Source organism: Cynocephalus volans, chromosome X (assembly GCF_027409185.1).
Source record: "Cynocephalus volans isolate mCynVol1 chromosome X, mCynVol1.pri, whole genome shotgun sequence".
NCBI lineage: Eukaryota > Metazoa > Chordata > Mammalia > Dermoptera > Cynocephalidae > Cynocephalus > Cynocephalus volans.
In genome coordinates this window covers 80,535,509-80,554,710 of record NC_084478.1, presented here as the reverse complement: position 1 = coordinate 80,554,710, position 19,202 = coordinate 80,535,509, and the positions used below count along the sequence as shown (strand labels likewise).

Below are 19,202 nucleotides of genomic sequence, written 5' to 3'. Positions count from 1 at the left end.
AAAAATCCAAAAAATGCAGGACTAAACAACGTATCATTAGGAATACGAACATATGTTAAAAAAAAAAAAAACTAACAGAAAAAAAAAAAAAAAGGAAGGTTAAGTACAAGTACAGGATAGAGGTTACCGCTGAGGAGGGTAAAGGGAATGGGATGACGAGGGTTTCCATAGTGCTGCGGATACCAACAAGCCCAGTGACCTTGGGCGGGTCAATGAGCCTCTCTGTGCCTGTTTCCTGGCCTGTAAGAAGGCGGTAATAACGGGTACTTCAACTTAGGACTGTCCTGGGAAGGAATTGATGTTTATCTACAGTGATTAGAAGAGTGCCAGGCTCATAGTAAATGTATAATTTGCAATAAAAACGAATGAAATACTGCCATTTGCAACAACATGGATGGACCTTGAGAGAATTATATTAAGTGAAACGAGTCAGGCACAGGAAGAGAAATACCACATGTTCTCACTTATTGGTGGGAGCTAAAAATTAATATATAAATTCACACACACACACACACACACACACACAAACGGGGTGGGGAATAATATATAACAACCACAATTACTTGAAGTTGATAGGACAAGCAAACAGAAAGGACACTGTTGGGGGGGAAGGAAGAGAGGGAGGAGGGAGGGGGGTTTGGTAAGGGGCAACAATAATCAACCACAATGTATATCGACAAAATAAAATTAAAAAATAAAATAAATAAGATATTCTACATGTGAAAAATAAATAAATAAATATATATGTTAAACGTCAAAAATAAATAAATAAATAAATAAAAATAAATGTATAATTTGCAGTTCAAAGATCCTGCCAAATCCGCCCCCCTCCCCCTCCACAAAGGGCGCCCCCAACCCCGCACCCCCACCCCCTCAACAAACGGCCACCCACCCCCTCAACAAACGGCCCCCCACCCCCGCACCCCCACCCCCACCCCCAGCAGTGAGCAAAAGCACTGGTTCACTCATAGCCTCTCCGACCCTTGGAATGATTAAGCTCTTTAATTTCTGTAAACCTGGCATGTGAACATCGATTCGTGATTTTAGTTTGCATCTTCGGGATCAGCGATGGTGAGCATCTTTTGCGGTGTCGTTGGCCACTGGGGTTCCCACTTCTTTGAATTAACTCGGGTGGGGGATTCTGGGAGAGGTGGGCAAACTCCGACCTGCCAAACCGCCAACACGGCCTGCCAGTAAACTCTCACGGGCACGCAGCCACGCGTGGATTTGGTTACCTAGAGGAATCGAGCACTTGCGGCGGAGACGGCACAGCCTGAAATCCTAAAACATTTGCTATCTGGCCCTTTACGAAAACAAAATACGCCGACCTCTGATTACTGACCGTGGGCATCCTTGCCCATTTTCCTATGGGGTGGTGAGCCTTGCTGTGGAATAGAGGCTCGCAAATCCTTTCTACTCTGTGTGCTTCCCATCCGTCATTACATTTAATCCTCACCAGCCCGAGTTAGGTGCTGTTATTTCTCCCGCTTTACCGATGGGAATGGGAAACTGAAGCTGAGAGATGTGGCTCTCATTGGAAAGGAGATGCCTGGCCAGAGGCACTGGCGGGACAGGAAGAGGTGGGAAGAGAGCCCCGACACTGGGACACCACCCCCAGACTGGCTGCGGATGGCCCAGCGAAACGACGGGCTTCCGCGCCGCCCAAGCGCCCTCGTCCCTATTGGCTAGGGCCTTGAGGGGCAGCCCAACAAGAGACGCGCTGGTTGGTGGCGGGCGGACCAATGAGAAGGCTGCGGCGGGGCGGCCGAGGCGCGAGCCAAAGCCGCGCGGTGTTTGAGGCGATCTCGTGTGGCCCCTGTGGTGACGACGCGCGGCCTGGCTCGCCGGCCCTGAGGAGGCGGCCGTCTCTCTTCGACCCAGGCTTCGCGGACCGGCGACATGAGCTCCCCCGACGAGGTGTCTGTTTGGGGAGCCGGTTTCGTCCCTGAGGGCGGCGGGGAGCCGTCCGGCGCCTGCCCGGCCAGCCCCACAGCCCCGCAGGGGCCCGGACTAGGCCTTGATTTGGGGGCACCGTGCAGCGGCGAGGGCGAGGGCGGCCTCCCAGACCCCGAGGACTCCGTGTCCGAGGAGGGAGAGCTGGAGGCGGGAGGGCCGGTGCTTTGGGTCCTGAAAGGCCGGCCCGGCTCCCCGGCCGACGAGAAGGGGGACGCTCTGGACTACGCGTCCCACCTTGCTGACGAATCGGCGGCCACCGCGCAGCAGCTGACCGACCGCGGTACCCGGCGCGTCCGGAGACACCCGACCCCAGAAAGCTGCGCCGCTGAAGTGTCCACCATCTGGGCGGACCTAGAGGCAGGCCCCAGTGTTCGAGGCGCGCTTGCCTCCGGCTGTGGAGAAGCGCAGCAGGCTTCTGCCGCCCCTCTCCACCTCGGTGGGCGCAAGGGAGGCCGGGCCTGGGGCAGCCCGAAAAGGGGCACCGAAAGTCGGCTGAACGTCAGCGTGGATCTCCAGCGGCCCTCCGCGGAGGGTCTGGTCGGGCAGCCTTCCGACCCCGAGTCGTCAGATGAGTTCAGTGAGGTACAGCTGATGAGAGTGAGCATTTGCCCCAAAGAAGGCGGCCAAGACAAGTCCAGCAGCCCCGAGGAACCTGGCGACACACCCAGACACTCGAAGTTCCAGATCAGGAAGGATTTCCTTCTCAGGCCGGGCTCTTTCCTGACCTCTGCCCCCCGCGGACTCACTTCGACCATGGAGAGGCAGGCCGTTGGCGAGCTGGACATCTCTTCCCCCAAGAAGATGCCAAGTGTGGTCTGGGGGAAGGGAGGAAGCAGGCCCAGCTACGCAGCAGCACGAGCAGCTGCAGCTGCTGCAGGGGGCCTGCCCCGGGCCACTCCTAAGAAGAAGGTGGCCCAGGAGAAGAAATCCCCAAGGGGTGCCTCAACAGTTGCCCTGGGGAGAGCCTTTCCTTCATGGGGGCAGAGACTCTTGGCAGCTCCCCCGGAGCCAGCCACCTTCCCCCCGATCTCTGGTGTTCCGCTACTTGGGAGGTCCAAGAGAGACTCCTTGTTCCTTTCGGGACCCAAACAGCCCAAGCACAGCAGGACTAGGAAGAAATCTGCGGTGAGGAGAACAAGGGAGTCCCAGCCTGTGGCCCGAGAAAATAATGACCCAAACAGAGATCCAGTCCCAAAGGTCCAAGTGAGTAGGCCATCCTCCTCCTCTCTCCCCGCCCTTCCCCTTCCCCCAGCACACACATCTTGAGCCGTGCTCCCTCTGTCCCTTGCCCAGGAGTCCTCACTGGGAGGGAGCCCACGGTCAACAGGATACCAAATCGTGGTCCTTCAAGTGGGGGCAAACATCAAGAGAGCACCTAGTATGTGCCAGGCACTGTTCTCCACTTCGCCCGTTTCCTGCCTCCTCCCCAGAGAGGGGCTTTGATGGGAAGCAGGGCGGGCTGCGTATTTGGGTCACGCAACCCCTTAAGGTTTGGGCTGCGAAGCTTCGGGTGTCTAGACTCATCGGCCTCCTGATTCCTCCTTCCTAGCTGTTCCCCAAGCCTGCCTTGCAGGGGGCCTGGACTTTCTCAGTACTCTCACTGTTGTCCCTGGATCAGCTCTGCCTCCTGGCCTGGGGCTGACTGAGGGAAAGAGAGCTAGTGAGACTAGCCTCCCAATTCCCCTCCTGGTCCTCCACCTCACCCAAGCCCCTACGCACACCCACGCCCAACTCAGCTGAGATTTTTGTTTCAGTTTCCGACACCCAGTTTGGGGCCGTCTTGCCTGTGCGTGCATCGTGGAGAATTCAGCAGTAGTGGCTACAGTGCCCGAGCCCCCCAGGCTCCAGGAAACTCAGAGCCCTTGGCCCTGCGCCAGGGAGGCGGCACGCCCAGAGGCCTTGCACCCTTGGGTGAGTCTTGTGGGTTTGATACGAGGGGAGGGGAGAGGGGTCTGGGAGGGAGACCTCTGGCTCTGTCACCTCTGTGGGCTCAGCCTTGCTCCCGGGCTTCCCTGCCAACCAGGCAGCTCTCCCACAGGAAACAGGGTCATTCGTCCTCTGAGTGGGGTTTGTGGGGGTGGGGGTGATTTGTAGCAGTGCCCCAAACCCCAACTCCAGAAGTAGACTTTTGGCAGAACAGAGCGTTTTCTGTTAAGTCCTGTTCAGCCACATTGCTCCCTCCAGGGGCTGGCTGTGTCTGCAGCTCTGCTAGCGTCCAACCCAGAGCCACAGTCCCAGGGGGCCACAGTGGCAGATGGGCTGACACTGGGGAACAGGGAAGGCAGGCCCCAGAGAAAGGGTCTGAGGTGCTGGGCAGAGCAGGGGCAACCTGTTGCCAGCAGAGGGCGATGCTGCCTCACTCTGGGCGCCACTAGGCCCTTTCCACCTCACAGGGAGGCTTGGAAACTGGATTTTGCGTTCTCTTTCAGGTGACCAGGAGCCACCTGTCCTTCCCCCAAGACCGGAAAGGCAGCAGCAACCACCTGCAGCACAGGGCTGCCCTCGGGTAATGCTTTCTCTGGCTTGTAGAAATGCACGTCCAAAGTAGATGGTGGGATCTGTGTCCAGGTTAAGCTGACTTACGTGTCCTCCCCCCCTTCCCCATCCCGCACCCTACGGAGAGAGGGCACCTCCTTTCCATTGAGGATTCCATGCCGGTCTAGCCACTGAGGTGTGCGATGCAGGGGAGGCAAGGGCGCGGGGGAGAGAGGGAGGGCGAGGAGAGTGGAGGCCAGAATATCACTAATCGTTTCTCTTTCTCTGCTGTCTGCTGGGCTAGTGTCGGGTGCTACAGCAAGAAATAGATGACCTTAAAGAGCAACTCGGTATGACAAAGCCCCGGCTGGGGCAAGGGCAGACCACGGGGTCTTAGTGCAGGTGACGGGCATGGGGTGGGCTGCAGGTGCAGGTGGCATCACTGGGCTCGACATTCCTGTGGGGAGGAGAACCAAGCGGGCCTGGCCCTGGAGCCTTCTGTGCACGTACAAGCTAGGGATGTGCACAAATGGAAGTGTACTGTCAGAACTCCTTGTTCACTTTGCCAACGAGGCCCAGAGAGCTCCTTCTCTTGGGACATTTAGAGATGCCGCCTTCATTTTCCCTTTAACTGCTGCTTGGTACGTCTTCTCTGGTTTTTGTTGTTGCCGTTTGTTCATTTGCTTATTCGTTTTTTGAAACGAGTTCGCTCAGGCGATGGGTGGGTGAGTCAGTCCCAGCGCTGTTTGGTCAGGGGCTGGAGGGGTTTCAGGTTGCGGGGCTAGGTGGCTCCCCACGGGGGCAGAGGGGAGGATTTCTATATCCGTATGTCTGGAGTGCCCACCCGGTTGTGCCTCTCTGTTTCAGCGGCCATGCAGTCCCTCGCTGACAAGTTCCAGGCCCTTTGAGGTGAGTGTTACACATACCATACCCCTTCCCACAATCCTGGTTACTTAGGAGGGCTGTGGGCTGGCCCTGGCTTGTGGCCCGTCCCTGACTCTGCTGTTTGACAGGTTGGACCCAGCCTCTTCGTACAAGACAAGCAGCTGATATCTTTGGAGCCCAGGAGCTGTGGCCAAGCTGCTTCCCTCCGGTTCTTCTTCAGAACAGGGGCTTTCTGTCTTCCCCTGTTTTTGCCCTCTCCCCACCCCAGTTCACAGCAGTTTCAAATTAAAGTACCTCTCATGCTCTGTGGTCTGCCGTCTCTCTGGGGGGTGGCGCTGGGGTGGGGTGGAGTGGGGTGGGGAGTTGCTCCAGTTCAGAGTATTTTAAGAACAGTACCCCCTGGCATTCTGTGGTGGGCCTTCTCCCTGCAGGGAGGAGGGCCAGCCTCTGAGCAGGAGCCCTGCACTCAGGCTCACCAGAGTGCCCTGTGTCTAGGTTCTGTGCGGGCTCTGCCTGGCCAGTCGCTTTCCCCTGCAGGCCCTATTCACGTTCCCTTCTAATCTCCTCCTAGTTCCCATTCTTCACCGCTATTCCCCCGCCCCTTCAGCGGGCACTAACGAAACGACACCCTTCCAGAGCTCCAATCCATCTTACCTCTCCTCATTTGGCTCACTGTCCCAATTCTCCCCTCTCACCCTTCTTTTTTGTCACGAGCATCCTTGATCTGTCCCATGGCTTTACGCTGGTGGCCTTTCGTGCATGGTCATTTCAACGGGAATTAAAGAGCACAACTGAGCTCATCTTCCCCCCTGCCAGGCCCAGTCTTCTTTGTGGATTCATTATCTCCCTCTGGTGCCACCATGCACCCGGACAACTCGGCGAGAAACCCGCTCGTCATCCTCCGTTCCTCTTTGGCCCTTACCTTTGAAACCAAATCCTGTCAGTTCTCTCTCCTCACTTTCAGTAGAGGGGTAGAGGCAGAAGTCACATCCCGGTGGGTGGTGGAACCAAATGGAAGGCACCGGGAACGGGAAAGAAAAGAGCAGGTTAGTCTCTGGGTTGAAGGTAGGGGAAATGAGTCTGTTCAGGTGCCTCTGGGCCAACCTGGGGGGACACTGCCTGCTGGCAGCTAGAGTGGATGGTCTAGTGATCAGAGCTTCCACATCCTTCATGTCCTAGCCAACTCACCACCCCTTCTCCAGCTGATCGGCCCCATACCCCTGATTTGAAAATGGCCACTTAGTTTCTAGGACAAGTGTTGGTGATGGGTCTGAATGTTCTTGGGGAGATATTCCCCATCAAATACCGTTCGACCACCCCCATGACAGATTTTCCCGGACATGCTCTTTCTGTGTCCCAGCTCAATCTTGCAGACTGTCTTTGGGTCACACGAGATTTTGCCTCAGCTCCGTGTTCTGATTTCACCCCCACTGACAGTTGGGATCGCCTCTTTCCTTCAGCCAGGATCCAAGGCTGGGTGGGCTGGAGACTCAGAGGGACAGATTCGTGTTCGAGTGAGGTGACTGTAGGTTCTGCCAGCTCCCATTCCCGAGAGACTGGGTGTTTATAGCCAGAGAGGGGACAAGTGAAGATAGATCTCTCAAGGTTTTTGGGTGTGTGTGCCTGATTCAGGGAGTAAAGGGAGTAGAGGCAGTGCTCAAGAATCCCTGAGACTGAATGAGCAAAAGCAAGGGCGGGATGTACCTTTTGCAAGAGGTGTTTTTCAAGTTCGAAAGCATAGGAGGGCATGGAGTGTGATGACGTGGGAGTCACCAGACCCAATGATGGAGTCAGGGCTCTCATGGAGTCACTGGAGTAGGCCCTTGATCCTACTGTGGGATGAATATGATGTCTCAAAAATCTGGTGTGTGTGGGTGGAATGATAATGTGAAGGCTGGTTATCTCGCAGTAGCTGGGACATGCCTCATCTTTGAAGCAGGGAGCTCCCACGGGAGACTGCCACGACCTGAGTTAATCAAGACACAGTTAGTATGGGTGCAGCGAGGATGGAAAGTGGGAAAGAGGGACTGCACTTAGAAAATTGGCCAGCCTTGGTACCACCCTTCCCCCATATTGTCACTGTCTCCCTTTCAGGCCCCGAGGATGAGCTCAGGGAGACAGATCATCATGCATGTGGCAGGACAATCACAGACCTCAGAGCCACGGGCCAGCCCCAGTTATCTAACATTAAATAACAAGCAACACTAACCTACATCATTTAAGAATGCATATTTAAGGCTGGCCCATGGCTCACTTGGGAGTGTGTGGTGCTGATAACACCAAGGCCACAGGTTCGGATGCCTGTATAGGGATGGCCAGTTCGCTCACTTGGGAGAGCCTAGTGCTTAGGATCCCCTTACCGGTCATCTTGATAAAAAAAAAAAAAAAAAAAAAAAAAAAAGAATGCATATTTAGAATGATAAGACGATAGGGAAAAGCAAAGAAAGGATGACCACAAAAGCAAGGATGTGGGTTTCCTCTTGGAGGAGAAATGGATTGAGATTAGGCAGGGACACTCCAGGAGAGTTGGGGGATGCCGGTGGTGTTTTCTGTGACCCAAAGGGGTGTTTCCATAGAGGTGCACTTGATAATCGTTTATTTAACGATGCATGTATATTGTGATTCTTCCTTTCTGTATGTTACATTTCACCATAAAAGGAGAAAAAAAATAGTGCTAAGGGAAATAACATCCCCGTAAACATACTGTGAGAATTTTATAACCGTTTAATTTATAGTAATAGCTTTATTTTCAAATACTCATAGAATTTACTTAAAATAATAGGAACGATGCTTACCTAATTGCATTATCATTCTCTATTTTTTATGACTATTCCATTTTCATTCAGAATTCAATTGTGATTTTGAGTTGGAAACCCACAGAAAGATTGTACTTAGTTACAATTTCTCAGAGGAGATTTTGCCACCTCCCCATCCACTTATTTTCAGAAGTGGAGGACCAAGAACCGGAAAAAAAGAAATAAAGGTCAAAAGAAATCCAAAAGGTGTGCCTGTGTTGTAATACATTCATTTGACAGGGGAGGGCAGTGCCGTTTGGGCTATTTGTTGGGAAGTACGTGACGGCTGCCCCTGATTTCATGTCTTTCGAGTTTGTCCTTTTCTTTACTATAGCTGCTGAGACTGAAGGGGTTATTTGTGCCAATAAAGGCAGTGGTGGTGGTGATTGTTGTTTTGATGGGCTGCATCTCATTTGCCTGTTTGACATTTCTGTCTTCACACCAGCCTTCCCCTGCTTCCCCAACAACTCTTTTCTTCCTCTTTCTTCTCCCCAGGCAGAAAGTGAGACCACTGATGTGCTAGACTAGGCGTGGGGCCCTGACAGGCAGAGAAACAGCAAGTGGGTGTGCGCAGCCCTTCAAGGCCTTATTGTTTATGGGGAGTAAAGCTAAAACAATTTTCCTGAAAAGTCACGCTTCAGCCTACAGTGAATTTCCCCTGATTTTTTTTTCTTGTCTGCTCCCCAGCTGACACAATTAAAGTCTCCACACTGGTTGGTGGCACGAATAGGGTCAAGTAGGAAGAATGCTGTGGTTATTTATTTCATCAGTTGATGAAATGGAATAAAAATGATTCTCTGGGGCCATCCCCTCTATCTAAAGATAAATTGTATTTCCCATTATAATTACTACTTCATTCTCTGACCCCATTATTTAGAAGTCCAGCTACTATTAAGTCACCTTTCTTACTTAAGGATGGCTATGAAGCAGAAATAAAGAAGCCATTTATATTGAAACTTTACTTTGAATGACTACTTATTTAAAGGGTCTTCTTAGGGCCGGCCCGTGGCTCACTCGGTAGAGTGCGGTGCTGATAACACCAAGGCCCTGGGTTCGGATCCCATATACGGATGGCCGGTTCGCTCACTGGCTGAGCGTGGTGCTGACACCAAGTCAAGGGTTAAGATCCCCTTACCGGTCATCTTATAAAAAAAAATAAAAAATAAATAAATAAATAAAGGGTCTTCTTAGATCCTTAATAGGGATTTTTCATCCCTTTAAACTACATTTTCTTTTTTGCTAATTCTATTAAACCATTAGAAGACATTTTTGGGGAAAAATGATTTTACCCATAATTCTAGGACCTAAATGTCTTAACTGATTTTTTTTTTTTCCTCCATGATTCCTGCCCTAGAATCATAGAAGCATAGAATATTAGAGCTAGAAGAACTCCTGGAGAAATCTAATAGGCCAACTCCTGGGCAGTGTACAAGTGAGGAATCTGAGATGTGGAGGGGCAGTACTATGTCAAGGCCACTAGATAGTTCAAGCCTGTGCCTCTTCAGTCTCCATTTTGTCCTTCAGCAGGGCAGAAGCCCCTCCATCTCCTCATACTCAGGCCTCGTGTGGATTGATATCAAATTTGGTGCAGCTTCTTCCCAATCTCTTGATTAGTTCTAAGCACTGAAGTCTATCCCATTTGCTGTAACTTACAGCTAGAGCCTGATTAACCCATGTGAGCACCCCAGGTGAAGAAGCAGCTGTCCCTTTTACCCCGTCCACAGGACCTGTGGTGCTCTGGGGTCACCCAAGATGGTTGTCTCTTGTTATCGTAAGTTCTTTACAGGCCTAGCAGATGGCAGAGTAAGGTAGGTGTTGGGATAATAGAATGGTTTGGTCAGGACCCTCACCTCAGGGCCTGTTGGGTGTGGTTTTAGCACATCCATTGTAAGCAAATGTGTGTGTGTGTGTGTGTGTGTGTGTGTGTAGTTAGTGCGTATGCACGCCAATGTATCTTTTTAGTTTTGTTGCTATTCTTGTGTTCTTCAGAGAGAGAGAGAGTTTTAGTGAAGCAGGTGGGTGGGCATTGGCCTCGGGCGTGTGCCCCATGCAGCCATGCTTTCCAACCTATGGCTCCAAGGACCTTTTGGACTGTTACCTAGCTCACAGACCTGTGTGTAAGGGGTCTGGTGACCCAGCCTGGTGTCTGAGGGGTCTGGGGACCCAGCCTGGCATGTGAAGGGTTTGTGACCCAGTCTGTGAATGGGCTTGAGGGGTCTGGGAGCTCCAGACCCAGCCCTAGCTCAACAATCAGCCCAGTCAGTGCAGAATTACCAGCAGGTAAAAGAGCCAGACAACTGGCATAGTCATGGTCGAGTAGCTTTACAATTGGCATCACGAATAGGATTAAGAGCTAGACAATTGGTGCTGTGAGCAGGATTCCAGACATTAGCCACAGCTGTAGTGACACAGTAGGGCAAGCACTAGATGACCTGGCTCTCTCGTAACCTGCTGAAAATCACTTCCCCTTTTTGAACCTCCATTTTTACATCTGTGAAAAGAGGAAGGTGGCCTGGAACAGTGGTTCTCAACGTGGTGTCCATGAACTTCCTGAAATCATGTGCCATGTTGTGGGGAGTGATGTATGTAGTCTCCTGTGTAGAGTGTGACTGTACTTAGAGACAGGACCTTTAGGGAGGTAATTAAGGTTAAATGAGGGCAGGGCCCTAATCCAATAGGACTGGTGTCCTTATAAGAAGAGACACTAGAGCTCACTTTCTCTCTGCCATGTGAGTACACAGCAAGAAGGTGGCCATTTCCAAGTCAGGAGGAGGGTCTTCACCAAGAATCAAATTTGCTTGCACCTTGATCTTGGACTTCTAGTGTCCAGAACTGTGAAAAAGTAAATTTCTGTTGTTTAAGCCACCCAGCCTGTGGTATTTGTTAGGGCAATGTGACAAGACTAATACAGGTCCTATAGCCCAAAAAAGATTCAGAGCCACTGGACTTCCTGGTCCCCAGAAACAGAGCTTGGACAGTCATGTTTTACTGCAATATGACTCTAGATATTTTGCAGACTTCTTGAGTTTTTAACCTGTCATATACATATTTTACATAGTTCTGATTATAGTGTATTCACAAATCCCTTTTCCTTTTTTCTGCTCAGAATTGTGCAGCATATTTATTATTGCAACATACTGTGTTTTCTCATAGTTGCATAGCACAGATTTGGATCTGTATAAACCCATACCCAGAGTTTAAGTCCTGATTCTACCACATACTATCTGTTGACCTTGAGCAGGCTATCACGTTTGTGCCTTGGATATAAAATAGGGATAAGATTATCATCTTTTGAGTTATATTTGTATGGATATGCTATTAATACATGTTACAAAATTGTATGAAATTCCTAAAGGTCTAACATGTCTTGGTATGTTATCAGTCATAATTATGATTATTATGTTAAATTATCAAAAGTCAAAGAAATAACCCAATTTTCTTATCGATTGCATCTTTAGTCATACCGTTTTAAGTTTTGTTGTTCACAGTTAATTGTTTGATTCTGATGCTTTTTCTTAAAGCTCTTTACAAACAGTTATAATCTAAAGTGTTGTGCCTTCAAGGAAGTTCATGGGAAGAATGGAAAGGACTCTGACAAGTACAGGTTTCTGATAGCCTTTAGATCATATCATTGGACTAGGTAAGAATTTCCTAGTTGGAGCACAGTTTTATAACACCGAGGTCAAGGGTTCCCCATCCTGGCCAGCCGCCAAAAAAAAAAAAAGAGTTTTCCTGAACTCTAATGAAAAAAACATAACTGGTTTATAAAACTGCTAACCAACATCAAGTAAGACAAGAATTAATTAAATGCCAAAGGAATGCTTTGGCGAATTTTCATACTAAGTCTGTACTGAAATTATTAAGATATACAATTTGAATGAACTCCATAATTCAGGTCAAATTACCTATGATAACCCATTTGATAAGCAATGTGATGTACCTGAATTAGAGAAACAAAATTGGTATTTAAAATATATCTATAAATCCAACATTAAGTGTGGCCTCATGGAGAGCCTGAATGGCTGCCTCATCCTTCCTTTAATAAAAGCTTTATTATTAAAAGCCCTGCACTCCATGACTCATCATGGAAGAGATAAAATGATCCAAATTATGGGGAAAAAATTGGTGTGGTGACTTATAAAATTGCTAAAGTGCCTTATGGCCAATGTTTGGTTTGTCAAACCCATAATTCTGGGAAGACAATCAAAACTTCAGGTACATTTCTGCTATCTGATGGGTCATTTAAACATTTATAGAGGGATTTCATTCAATTGTCATTTTCAATGCATGTTTCTGATTGTATAGAAGCTTTCCCATGCAGGCAGGACTATGCTATAACAGTAGCTAAAAGGTTATTTTAAAAATGTGTTTCTCTAATGTGATGTGCCTGGAGAAAATGTCCAATGATAGGGCACTTGTTCCACTGGACAGTTATAAAACAGTTAAATGAGGTATACAGATACAATAGCATTAGACAAAACTAATTTAATCAACTGAATTGCCTTGGTCAAAGGTTTTGTAGATTGATGAAAATCAGATCTACTTCCAGTGGGAAACATAAGTTGACCCCTTATGAAATATTCACTAGAAGGCTTATGCCTCTAACAACGGAACCTCATGACTCTCCTGCTCTCCTAAACTCTGAGATGACTAAATGCTGCAAGGCTTTAATGTATTATGCCAAAGTGCATTTTTACCAGGTAGAGGTTAGGTAGCTGTTTATGATCCACTGACTGAGTACAATCAAACCCTTCAAAATCTAAAACCTAGAGACTGGATCTTCCAGAAAGGACATCAGAGGAAGACTGCTCTTGCCACCCAAACTGCAGCAAAACTTTGGGACCTCGAACCTTGGGTTCACATCTCACAGCTCAAGGGCCCCTCCAGACTCTTGAAACTGCACATGCCTTGGAGACCATAAGGTAAATCTAACCAGAGAAATTTGTCCTCAGATGGCATCCTAAACGTGAACAACTTCCCCAAGGTCACAGATCAAGACTTCTCTGCCATTGTGAAACTCTTATTTCTCTTAATTTTTCCTTACTTATGCCTACCTCTTTCACTTGGCAGAATAATGCTATAATTAGAGTTGCACCACAAGCCCAAAAGGAGTTTCTTGCTAACTGATCTATGAGCCAGGGTACTATAGTACTCTTAACCTGTAATAACTTTGTCTCAGACCCTTGGTGAGAAACTGCTAATTTCACCATTCCAAGTAATGTTTTTATGAATAATAAAACTAAAAAAACTGGGGGAAAAAAGGGCCTTGTGTGCACCCATATGTGGAATATTCATAAAGCAAATGTACTTCACAGGGCTTGGTTTTCCAAAGCCTTGCAGTTTCAAATATTGACCTTACAGAAAACAGGAAATTTCCCCCAGGCTATTGAGTCTCTGTTGTAAGATAAAGAGTTGTAACACAGCAAGGTTGCTGGCTCAGAGACAGACAGGTTACTGATTGATATGTAAAGATACTGGGAAATTGCTGTAAGAAGAGAATGTTTGCTAAAATCAAGCCTTTGTTGCAAATTGCATTACAGAAGGTCACCTTGCTTGACTTTCTGAAGGTTACCAGCTTCTATTGTTAAATTTGTTAAACTGTACTTAGCAAAACCCCACCTATGTCTCTTCCTGTAACTTGCTGGGCTGGAGAATAAATTCAGGAAGAGAACCCCAATTCATGATTAATTTCACAAATGGAAGGAATGCCTCACACTTGAGGGTTCTGGGATATTAACCCCTTTCTGGGCCGTCTCACAGGGGAAAAGGGGTGACAAATCCGTGGGAGGTAAAGCAACAAATGGTGACCCATGTGAGGAAATTCTGTGTCCATGGATCAGAGACCAACCTGCCAAGCCTTGGAAAGGAAAAGAAAGAATAGGCTGCAACAAAAGAGGTGAAAAGAAAGAGGGCATCCACTACTCATCCCGCCAAAAGGGAGGTTCCTGTCAAAAGCGAAGTCCCCATCAAAAGGGGAGGCTTTGACAAATGAGGCGAAGGAAAGAGAGTACATCTACTCATCCCGTCAAGAGGGAAATCCCGGCAAGGGGGATCAAAGAGGTGGCTTTTGATTAAGCGATTGCACACCTGCTGCAGTGTTTAGCTAGGGCTTTGTCCAGACATTTTGCTTTCTTATTCTCTCAACTCTCTATCTATTCTTGCGATTATGGGTAGTTTACTGTCTAAGAGGGAAATTCAACGTAGTTCAGTCCTTCTATGTCTCCTTAAGGCAGTAGGTTATAAAGTAACTAACCGTCATCTAATTAAATTATTATTGCTTATAGTGGCTTGGAAATTTTGTCGAATTGCTTTAAAAATTATTCAGAACCTTAACAAAAGGAAAACACGTGTTTATGCCACTAAAGAAGATGAAAAGCAATCCTTGCCTCCTCCTCCTCCTCCTCCTCTCCCACCTCCACCTTTGGGGGAAACAATTCATTTTTTCCCTTGATGGAGTCCTGTCTTAAAGGACATAACATGGGAGTTGATGCTCATCATATCTTTCCTGTTGTAAGAACTGAGACTCAGTTGAGACATGAAAACCTCCCGTTCTCCTTGTTTAAAAGATTTAAAAAGAGCATCACAGAAAATGGCTTATATAGTACTTTTACTAAGGAATGCTTAGAATCAATTGCTAATGGGTATAATATGACCCCTTGGCATTGGAAAATACTTGGAAAAACTGTTTAAGCTCCTGCTCAATATACTGTATGGCTACAAGAATATCGGGAAGCCTTACATGCTACTTCACTCAAAAATTTACAGGATGAGTTTCAAATTAGCATGGACATGTTACTTGATCAAACAGCTCAAGCAGCCATAAAGGCTTGGGACAAAATTCCTGAAACAAAATCTAAACTTCAACCTCTTGCTTCCCCTGATGTGCCTTTGATACAAAGATTAGATAAGACTCAGCCACTGTTGACATTATCTGTTGAACAAAAATTAATTACAGGTTCAGGGGCTGATGGTACCATAATTGCTAAGAAGGATTTGGACCCCATTATGGAAAGTAACTTCTTCACCAGTTACAGTTACTGGATTAGGCAGGTTCAAAATCCCTTATCAAAGTAAAAATCCTTCCTTGTGTACTGGCCCCGAGGGACAAACTGCCTCCATTATGCTTTATGTTCCAGATCTCCCTCAAACCCTATGGGGCTGAGACCTCCCTGCTCAATGGGATATTTATATTGGGACACCTCCTTCAAAATTTATCATGATGGCCACGGCCACAGTCCCACCATCCAAATTACAATGGACCCCTGGTCCTCCTGTTTGGGTGGAACAGTGGCCTCTTAAAGAGGAGAAATTAAATCAAGCTACTTTATTTGTTAAACAACAGTTGCAAATGGGACATTTGGAGCCATGGCATGGTCCCTGAAATGCTCCCACTAAATCTTTTGCTAGTGTTAGACAGGGACCCACTGTGCCTTATATAGATTTTATTAATTGTCTTCAAGATGCTGTAACTAGACAAATTGACAATGCTCGTGACAATCCAGAACTGCTATCACAAGTTTATATACATTTAATCAAACAAGTTAATAATGCTGGTTTACAAGTAGCTCCAGATAAAATTCAAAAAAAGGAGCCTTGGAAATGCCTTGGTTTTTTTGATCACTCAGAGAAGTATATGGCCACAAAGTATATCTTTCCATATTCAGGAGCCTTTTACTTCTAAATGACTTACAAAAATTACTTGGCCACATTAACTGGCTCCAACCTTCTATGAGTGTTACAAATTATTAATTACAACATTTGTTTAATACCTTAAAGGGAGACCCTGATCTGTCCCTGGTCTCCTCTTGTTACTTATTTGAAGAAACAAAATTAGAATTAAAGCAGATTGAATCCTTTTTACATTCCAGACAATTAACACATGTTGTTAAATCTCAAGTCATTCATTTCATTATTTTAAACACCCCACATAGTCCCACAGGTTTGCTTTGCCAATTTCTTCCTCAAATAGGAGTCATTAAATGGATTTTCTTACCCCATCAACAAAAAAAGGAAATTATATGCTGAAATGGAACAATGTATTTGGCTGCTCACTGGAGGAGGACACCATTATCGAGTGCTTGCTGGGTGTGATCCTGATGTTGTTAATACTGGTCATTCTGGGGCTGATTTTTGTGCTTCCCTTAAACAATCAGAGTCTTTGCAGATGGCTATGGTTGATTTTGTTGGTGGGATGCAGTTCTCATTGTCCCATGATAGAGTTTTGCAGGGACTCCGAATGCTGCCCATGCAGTTGGGATCCCGTTTGTCCCCTGTTCCCCTCCCTTGGGCGCTGTCTGTGTTTATCTATGGTTCTGGCAGATCTGGAAAGGAATCCATAGCATGGTGGGAGCAGGGAATCTGGAGGCATTTTGTTGCTGTCCATCGTGGGCACGCTTGGGGGGCTGGGTTGGTGGCTGCCATTGCAGCTTTGCAAAATTTTTACAATCAGCCACTTAGTTTAGTAGTTGACTCTGCCTACCTAGTTGGAGTCTTGCAGGTAATTCAAGATGCATCTGTCCGTGAGGGAAATGATTTTCTTTTATTTGAAATGTTTGGACATTTGCAAAAACTTATTCAAAAAAGACATCATCCTTTCTATGTAACTCACATGCATTCTCATTCTGGTCTTCCTGGCCCTTTAACAATTGGAAATGATATGGCTGATCACTTTGTTATGTATAACAATGTTTTACAGAAAGGTATGGATTCTCATCAGTTTTTTCATCAGGGTGCACAAGCTTTGTCTAATATGCATCAGATCTCTTATAGGCAAGCTCAAGGTTGTCCTGACCCGCGGGATATTCAATGCAGACCCTGGAGGGGGGTGTGGGAATTGGATGGGACAAGAGACGTGAGAAATGGAGACAAGACAGGATTCTGATCAAGTCTCGTTTATTAGCCAGAAGGTCACAGCTTATATAGACAGCAGGAGGGAATCAGCAGATAAGGAAGTATGCAGAAGTTTTCTGGAAAAAATCACAAGGCAAATCTTTCCAGGAAATGGAACATTTCTCAGCTATCTAAAGCAAAGCAGCGGTGATCTACGCCTAGGGCTGTGCAAGCAGTAAGAAGGAGAAAAAAGGAGGAAAGGTCACAGCATTTATATCTTTAGTGTCAGAGGGCTATTGGCAGGGCTTCATGACCCTGGGCAGGCTATGACCGGGCTCTTTGGCTCCGGACAGAAGGTATTGTTTGTGCTTTTCCCAATTGTCAGAGGTTTTCTAAATCTAATTCCCCTTGAGGAATAGAAGGTAATGAAATTTGGCAAGTAGAAGTCACTCTTAAATATTTACATGTTACTGTTGATACTTACTCTAGTCTTATTCATGCCACTGTCCAAACAGGAGAAACTGCTAAACATGTTAAAAAACATTGTCTTTCTGCCTTTGCTGCCATGGGGATTCCAAATCAAATTAAAACAGAAAATGGACCGGCATACTCCTCCAAAGTCTTTCAAGTATTCTGTGACAACTGGAACATTAAATATGTCACAGGAACCCCATTTAACCCCACTGGCCAGGCAATTGTCGAAAGAACTAATGGCCTTCTTGAATGTCAATAAGTAAACAAAGCAGGGGTAATATAGATATAGGACTGGCCCCTCATGGACAGATCTTTAAAGCTCTGTTTACACTAAATTTTAAAATTGTAACTCCCCAAAATTAACAGCCACAGAGGGACACTTTATACCTCCTAAAAAAAGACCTAGACTCTTGGTTTTATACTGCCACCTGCCAACGGGACCACAATGGTTGAGATGTGCCACGTTGTTAACACGGGGGAGAGGGTATGTATCTGTTCCCTCACCCACAGGCCCACCATGGATTCCTGCTAATAAGGCTGTTAAATCTTATGGGAAACCCCAAACCAGACGAGGAATTGAATCTGATCCCAAAATCTCAATGCCTCGCCATCACACCTCAATCCGTCTCACCGGGGATGGTACACATCAGACCACCAGTGATAGAAATAATGACAACAAGCTCCAAATCGACCCGGGGTAAATTAGAAAACTTCAACAGTCAAATAGCTTTCTATAGCTTAGCCATTAAGCTCAGTAACTCATTTAAGAAACAAAAACTAACCTAAAAGCTACCTATTTAACTAGTCGGTCTCAAATTTTCTGGCATCTTAAACAGACTTCTAAATTCTCTTCTAGTCTCATTTATATATTTCTTCACAAAGTCCTATGGTAGAATTCTATGCTATTTCCTTAAAAGGAAGAGAGTCTTCTCTGCATATTCTTGAAAAGGCTTGCATACTTTGCTTTACAATGTAAATTTATCTTGCTTTCTTTAAGGCAGGGTGAAGCCTCACCAATAAGTCTTTTTGAAAAAACACAATCTAAACCTGACTGTCCTTTTTACTAGTGAGGCTTTTTTACATCCTGAACAAAACCTGTAAGATCCTTGTTTGTTCTTGTTGTTTATGTCTGCATATATGCGTGTGTAAGCTGTATGTTATGTCTATATGTTCATGTCTGTATGTGTAATTGTGTCATGTGCAAGGTACCAAATTGGCTTATAATTAATGCATGCTCATTAAATAAATAAGTATACTTTTCAAGTTCACATGACTTAAATCTTCTAAAGTTTTGATAAATATATTTTCAAAATTTGATTTAAACCTTTTACCTAAATTTGTCTCTAGGTCAATATGTCTCCTTGTTATCTCAGCTCTGCCTCCTGGCCATGCTGGCAGAAACAATATCTTTTATGTATATACCACCCTCTGTCTTAAGCTCCACATGGCTCCAACTGCCACGTGGAACCCTGGGACCTGAAATGGCTAGTGAAAGGAAACCTATGCCCAATATCGCACAGGCCCTAGTTAGCATTGACTGATAAGAAAATAGATCTATTACACCAAGGTTTTGGCTGGGAAACCATAAATATGTATTTGTTTAATATAACTAAAACTCAAACTGGGCTTTGTATAATTTGCTCTGATAAATGGACGCCTATTTACTAATCTGAATGTATAAAAATGTTCTTATCAGTACATATCACAGCCTGGGTTTACTAATCAAACAGGATTACTAGAGGTCTTTTCATTTGATTGCTCTTAATACAAAATTGTAAAAGGTTTTCT

General features: G+C 46.5%; 2 protein-coding genes across 2 annotated transcripts in view; both read left to right on the top strand.

Annotated features, from left to right (window-relative positions):
- The first annotated feature begins 1,899 nt into the window (after positions 1-1,899).
- On the top strand, positions 1,900-5,339 carry LOC134368067 (uncharacterized protein CXorf49-like). Its single transcript, XM_063084670.1, has 5 exons — positions 1,900-3,159; positions 3,711-3,867; positions 4,386-4,462; positions 4,736-4,781; positions 5,299-5,339. Exons 1-5 carry the CDS (start codon positions 1,900-1,902, stop codon positions 5,337-5,339), a joined length of 1,581 nt encoding a protein of 526 aa, XP_062940740.1.
- Positions 5,340-6,176: 837 nt separating this feature from the next.
- Positions 6,177-19,202, top strand: part of CXCR3 (C-X-C motif chemokine receptor 3) — a 40,948-nt gene continuing 27,922 nt past the window's right edge. The window contains 1 exon segment of the mRNA XM_063084669.1: positions 6,177-6,255. Within this exon segment, the coding sequence (XP_062940739.1) occupies positions 6,177-6,255 (79 nt within the window).

Excerpts from the sequence above, each read along its gene's own strand:
- LOC134368067 (XM_063084670.1), top strand. The coding sequence starts at position 1,900 with ATGAGCTCCCCCGACGAGGTGTCTGTTTGGGGAGCCGGTTTCGTCCCT. Across the intron at positions 3,868-4,385 it reads CAGAGGCCTTGCACCCTTGG|GTGACCAGGAGCCACCTGTC; the intron begins GTGAGTCTTGTG and ends GTTCTCTTTCAG. Across the intron at positions 4,463-4,735 it reads CAGCACAGGGCTGCCCTCGG|TGTCGGGTGCTACAGCAAGA; the intron begins GTAATGCTTTCT and ends CTGCTGGGCTAG.